Consider the following 6,261-nt stretch of genomic DNA (forward strand, 5'->3'; position numbering starts at 1 on the left):
GCTCCCGCTGCAGCTTGCTTAGCCCAGCCTCCTGCTTTCCCGCCCCCCCTTTCTCTAAAGCGAGCCCCCCACGCCTAGCAGGAGCTATATAAGGCGGAACGAAGCAGGCGACGGGGGCAGCGCAGCCGAGCGGAGCCCAGGAGAGGAGAGAGAAGGAGAGAGAGAGAGCCTGAGCGAGAGACGGGGAAGCAAGAAGATAGAAGCCACCGGTGCGTCGGGACGGGAACGCAGGTGTTCGGAGCACCGGAGCTGGAGCTCTGCAGCCGCTAGTCATGTACCGCTCCACCAAGGGCGCCTCCAAGGCGCGCCGCGACCAGATCAACGCTGAGATCCGGAACCTCAAGGAGCTGCTGCCTCTGGCTGAAGCGGACAAGGTCCGGCTGTCCTACCTGCACATTATGAGTCTTGCTTGCATCTACACCCGCAAGGGCGTCTTCTTCGCTGGAGGTGAGCAAACTGGGGCTGCTGGAGACCGAGGGCAATGGAGCTAAGGGAACCCACGGAGACTGCTGCATGTCTGGGGCAGTGTGGCGGAGAGCTGGGGAGAGAAGGGAGACTTGGGGAACTCAGGACTTCCTACTTTTCCTCATGAGCTCTGTTCAGACCTCACCTTAGTTCTGGATGAGGGTGAGAGCCTGGATAGGGTCCCCGGTGCCAGACTTACGGGAGGAGGAGAGCCAGGACAGAATGGCCCTAGTTCCCACAAGCGCAGAGGCGTTCCAGGAGCCCGGGGAGGGAAGCCCGGGAAGTTGCAGGGATGGAGTCACCAAAACCCGGGCAAGTGCATCCACCGTTCTCTATGCTGAAAGCGGGCTCTTCTGCCGCTTTTGAGGCGCTGTCCGTGGTGCTGACAGCTCCACCGGTGCAAGGCGCTGCCCGCGGTGCTGAACGCCCAGTCGGCTTTTGAGCGCTGTCCGTGGGTCTGAAATTCTGGGCCAAGAAAGACCCCGCTCCGACTTAGAAGTCAAAGGGCTCTCTGGCTAGGGAGATCCAGCAACAGGTTCCCTGGGCAAGAGCTGTGGGCAGCGGGTCAACAGGTGTGTACAGAGGCAGGTTCATGAAAAATTCCTCTGGGTTTTCTGAAACTCAGTCCATGCCTTCCTCACTTACGGTTTGCCTCCCAGTTTTACTCCTGACCCACGATGTCTTCTTCCTGCAGGCACTCCTCTGGCGGGCCCCACAGGACTTCTCTCATCTCAAGAGCTTGAAGACATAGTGGCGGCACTACCTGGATTTCTACTTGTGTTCACAGCTGAGGGGAAGCTGCTATATCTGTCTGAGAGCGTGAGCGAACATCTGGGCCACTCCATGGTGAGTGGTGAGGGTCCTCTCAGTTTGGGCTGGGGCACAAAATGGACACAATGACCTTTCCACTTTTGAGAGTCTGAGGATTACTGAGGAGGGAGGGGTTATACCCTGACAGATGCTATGTGCCAAGGATTGGCCCTTACTGCCTTCATTAAATGTCATCTCATCTCTTCTTCACCTTTCTCCAGGTGGACCTGGTTGCCCAGGGTGACAGTATCTACGACATCATTGACCCAGCTGACCACCTAACTGTGCGCCAGCAGCTCACCCTGCCCTCTGCCCTGGACACTGGTAAGAACTCCTTTCTCCCTCCCTCAATCAAACCTCCTTCCTGCTTCCCTGCTCCTCCCCACCTGCTCTGTCTTTCAACCATCCACCCTCTTACCAGTTTTTCTCTTCATTTACCTAGATCGCCTCTTCCGCTGTCGCTTCAACACCTCCAAGTCTCTCAGGCGCCAGAGTGCAGGCAACAAACTGGTGCTTATTCGAGGCCGATTCCATGCTCATCCACCTGGGGCCTACTGGGCAGGAAACCCTGTTTTCACAGCTTTCTGTGCCCCACTGGAGCCAAGACCTCGTCCTGGTCCTGGCCCAGGCCCTGCCTCACTCTTCCTGGCCATGTTCCAGAGCCGTCATGCTAAGGACCTGGCCCTACTGGACATCTCCGAGAGGTAAGCCCCAGAATGTTCAGACTCCAGGAGGAAGGCAAGCCAGAGATGAGGGGACCCTAGATTCTGGAGTCAGGAGCAGGGAGGATGGGGTGTAAGGGGACAGAGGACCTGGGAGGGAGTGAGATGCCTGGGTATAAAGCAGGGAAAACAGAAAGCTGACCTCACCCTTTCCACCTTCCCAGTGTCCTAATCTACCTGGGCTTTGAGCGCAGTGAACTGCTCTGTAAATCATGGTATGGACTTCTGCACCCCGAGGACCTGGCCCACGCTTCTGCTCAACACTACCGCCTGTGTGAGTGTCCAGAGAGGCTGGGGACAAGACAGGGAGCTGGGAAAGGTGATGGGAGACTGTGGTCAAGACTTATGCTGGGGAGATACCAGAGGCCAACAATTTTGGATACTATAGGGTGAACTTTAGGGTAAGGAGTCAAAGTGAGAATAGAAACAGAACTGGGGGACACCAAGTGCTGAGGTCAAGGTGGGGAGCTGAGTGGTGCAGGTCAGGGTAGTCAGAAATAGAGATGTCATCGATATCCCAATTCAGTGGAGAGGTCAGCGAGAGGGGAGTTTAGGTGGTGTTGCCTGATGGACATACTAACTCTGTATCTTTTCTTTCCTTTCAGTGGCTGAGAGTGGAGATATTCAGGCAGAGATGGTCGTGAGACTGCAGGCCAAGCCTGGAGGCTGGGCATGGATTTATTGCCTATTATACTCAGAAGGTCCAGAGGGCCCCATTACTGCTAATAACTACCCAATCAGGTGAGCTGCAAGGAAGGGGCTTGGAGGACAGCTGAGGTGGACATAGAGGAGACACAAATCAGGGAACCTCTCTGGGAAAGACCACCAGACCCTTACCATCTGCCTCTTCTCTCCTCTCCAGTGACACAGAAGCCTGGAGCCTCCGCCAGCAACTGAACTCTGAAAACACCCAGGCAGCCTATGTCCTGGGCACCCCAACCATGCTGCCCTCGTTCCCTGAGAACATCCTCTCCCAAGAGCAGTGCTCCAGCCCCAACCCACTCTTCACCCCAGCCTTGGGGCCTCCTAGAAACACCAATTTCCCTAGTGCTCCAGAGCTGGGTGCTGCTTCAACATCAGAAGAGCTTCCCCAATCCCAAAAAGAGCTGGGCTTTAGTTACCTGGCATTCCCATCTGGCTCTGAGCCTTCTCTTCAAGCAGACCTGAGCAAAGATCTTGTGTGCACCCCACCCTACACACCTCACCAGCCGGGAGGCTGTGCCTTCCTCTTCAGCCTCCATGAGCCCTACCAGACCCACTTGTCCACTCCGTCCAGCTCTCTCCAAGAACAGCTGACTCCAAGCACCGCAACCTTTGCTGATCAACTGACGCCCAGCAGTGCAACCTTCCCAGATCCACTGACTAGCCCACTTCAAGGCCAGCTGACCGAAACCTCAGCCAGAAGCTACGAAGATCAATTGACTCCCTGCACCTCTGCTTTCCCAGACCAGCTGCTTCCCAGCACTGCCACCTTCCCAGAGTCTCTGGGCAGCCCTGCCCATGAGCAGCTGACTCCTCCCAGCACAGCATTCCAAGCACACCTCAACAGCCCCAGCCAAACTTTCCCAGAGCAACTGAGCCCCAATCCTACCAAGACTTACTTCACCCAGGAGGGATGCAGTTTTCTCTATGAGAAGTTGCCCCCAAGTCCTAGCAGCCCTGGTAATGGGGACTGCACGCTCCTGGCCCTAGCCCAGCTGCGGGGCCCCCTCTCTGTGGATGTCCCTCTGGTGCCTGAAGGCCTGCTTACACCTGAGGCCTCTCCAGTCAAGCAGAGTTTCTTCCACTACTCTGAGAAGGAGCAGAATGAGATAGACCGCCTCATCCAGCAGATCAGCCAGTTGGCTCAGGGCATGGACAGGCCCTTCTCAGCTGAGGCTGGCACGGGTGGGCTGGAGCCACTTGGAGGTCTGGAGCCCCTGGACTCCAACCTGTCCCTGCCGGGGGCTGGTCCCCCTGTGCTCAGCCTGGACTTGAAACCCTGGAAATGCCAGGAGCTGGATTTCCTGGCTGACCCCGATAACATATTCCTGGAAGAGACGCCCGTGGAAGACATCTTCATGGATCTCTCTACTCCAGACCCCAATGGGGAATGGAGTTCAGGGGATCCTGAGGCAGCGGTCCCAGGAGGGGCCTCATCGCCTTGCAACAACCTGTCCCCAGAAGACCACAGCTTCCTGGAGGACCTGGCCACATACGAAACCGCCTTTGAGACAGGTGTCTCAGCATTCCCCTACGATGGGTTTACTGATGAGTTGCATCAACTCCAGAGCCAAGTTCAAGACAGCTTCCATGAAGGTGAGTCCAGCCAAAATGTTCAGGAACTCAAGTCCCTGTCCTGCCAAGAATTAGATGAGTAAAAATTCCCCTTTCTGTACCTTAATTTTATTAATGGGATAACGACACCTGCTGCCCAAGGTAGTAGTGAAGATAAGAACTAGTAAAAAAAACTTAGCATAGACGTTCTGGACAAGTAGGCCTAGAGGGCAGGGGTCAGGGATGCTGCATAAAGTACTAGAGAATCCTTGGTTAATTGTGCTTCTTAGCTCTGTGAGGACCTAGATCAACCAACACCACCCATTTCACAGGTGAAGAAAATCAAAGATTTTTGGTTAAAGAAACTTGCTTCAGGGTTAAAGAAACTTGCTTCAGATCATACAACAAATTGATGGAAAAGGGATTGGAGTTCTATCTCAGTATTCTTGCTCCCTAAAGAGAATGCAGAGCAAAAGTTTGTAAAAGTTTGGAGCCCATGGCTCCATCCTTTCCAAAACTACAGTCATAGTTTCACTCCATACACTCAGATTGCTCCCTATCTTGCTGAGTCTCTGGTGATCACACAGTCATTGGACCAACATATTTGAAGCCTGTACTATGTGCCAATAGCATGCCACATCCTCAACCTATCTTTCTTAATGACCTTACTGACTGTCATCTCTCTCTCTCTCTCTGCAGATGGAAGTGGAGGGGAACCAACGTTTTGAATAAGTCTGTGACTTAACGTCGTCAAGTATGGCATATTGTCATCAAGACGTGGAGCCGCTCTCCACCCCCCCGGGAATGTTGGGGGGATTCTGGGGGCCGGAGGGGGATGTATCTGATTCCCCAGGCCCTGCAGGATTTGGGGGGGGGGGAGGTGGGAGGGCAAGGGAGGGGAGCTTCTTTTTAAAATTTAGAGACTTCAAGCAATCCCAGTTTCCATTTCAATCTGTATTCACTCGTAGTGAGTTTCCTTGAATGGGATTTCAAGCGGAGAATGGGGGAGTCTCACTTCCCCACCCCCCGCACTACCCCATGGGCCTGGGCCAGTTCTCCACTCCTGGGGGCCAAGCCACCCCTGGGCCTTGGTGGGGGAAAGGCAGCGCCCACCTGGGCCAGCCTGTGCCCTCAGGGGCTCTTGACACCCACGTAGAATTCTCTACACACCAGTAACGGGATTTCAATTCCGATGGACTCTGCCGCCCTGGCGGCCCTTCTTGTGACTTTTGCGCCCCGCGCCTGGGGTGGGGGGCGCGAAGAGACGCTACGTTCCTTTCCGATGGAGGAAGGCAGACCTGCCGCTGTCACACGTGTGCTTGCACGAGTGCGTGTACCTGGTGCGGGACTCACCCGGCTGCCAGACTGCCTGGGCCTGCCCAGGTGGCCACTGCGTGGTGCTGCGGTGACTTTGTAGCCAACTTTATAATAAAGTCCAGTTTGCCTTTTTGGTACCACTGGTGTCATGCACGGCTGTGAAAAGGGAAGGGTGGGGGATCTGAGAAGGTTGGGAGGCCCAGATGGGAGCCTGCGGGTCAGGAGGCAAAGTCTGGACCTACTGACAGCCCTGGGGTTTCTTCCTTCACTCACTCACACACTCATTCATTCCTTCACCCTACATGAGTGTGCAGGGTGTGGCCCACTCTAGGCTAGAAGCTGGAGAGTTTGGAGCCAAAACAGATGCTGCCTCTTGCCTTCAAGACCCTCTGGCATAAAACATTAGAGGGTATTGGAGTCTCCTTCCTGCTCCAGGCTTTCAGTGCTCACAGCGTAGGAGGGAGCAGAAGGGCCTGGGGATGGGCAGGGGATTCGACTTGACATTTTCCTGGACATGGGTTTGAAGTTTCAGAACATGAGTCTGTCTTCAGCCTGGTCCTGCAGGGAAGCAACTTCCCTTTGGGGCCCTGCATCTTCTCATCGGAAATGATAACCACCTGCGTTATCTCTGCATGGAGCTTTTAGTGGACAAACATTTTACATCCCTTGTTCACTACAATAAAGCCTCTAG

General features: G+C 54.9%; 1 protein-coding gene across 1 annotated transcript; it reads left to right on the plus strand.

Annotated features, from left to right (window-relative positions):
* On the plus strand, positions 1-4,357 carry NPAS4 (neuronal PAS domain protein 4). Its single transcript, XM_026482860.4, has 7 exons — positions 1-447; positions 1,160-1,311; positions 1,497-1,599; positions 1,718-1,979; positions 2,162-2,271; positions 2,603-2,738; positions 2,860-4,357. Exons 1-7 carry the CDS (start codon positions 273-275, stop codon positions 4,355-4,357), a joined length of 2,436 nt encoding a protein of 811 aa, XP_026338645.2. The 5' UTR covers positions 1-272.
* The last annotated feature ends 1,904 nt before the right edge of the window (positions 4,358-6,261 follow it).

This window comes from Ursus arctos, unplaced genomic scaffold, assembly GCF_023065955.2.
Source record: "Ursus arctos isolate Adak ecotype North America unplaced genomic scaffold, UrsArc2.0 scaffold_23, whole genome shotgun sequence".
NCBI classification, from domain to species: Eukaryota; Metazoa; Chordata; class Mammalia; order Carnivora; family Ursidae; genus Ursus; species Ursus arctos.

Bases quoted from the DNA above. Each gene is read 5' to 3' on its own strand.
- NPAS4 (XM_026482860.4), top strand. From the start codon at position 273: ATGTACCGCTCCACCAAGGGCGCCTCCAAGGCGCGCCGCGACCAGATC. The intron at 1,312-1,496 runs GTGAGTGGTGAG...ACCTTTCTCCAG, and splicing joins AACATCTGGGCCACTCCATG to GTGGACCTGGTTGCCCAGGG. The intron at 2,272-2,602 runs GTGAGTGTCCAG...CTTTCCTTTCAG, and splicing joins TGCTCAACACTACCGCCTGT to TGGCTGAGAGTGGAGATATT.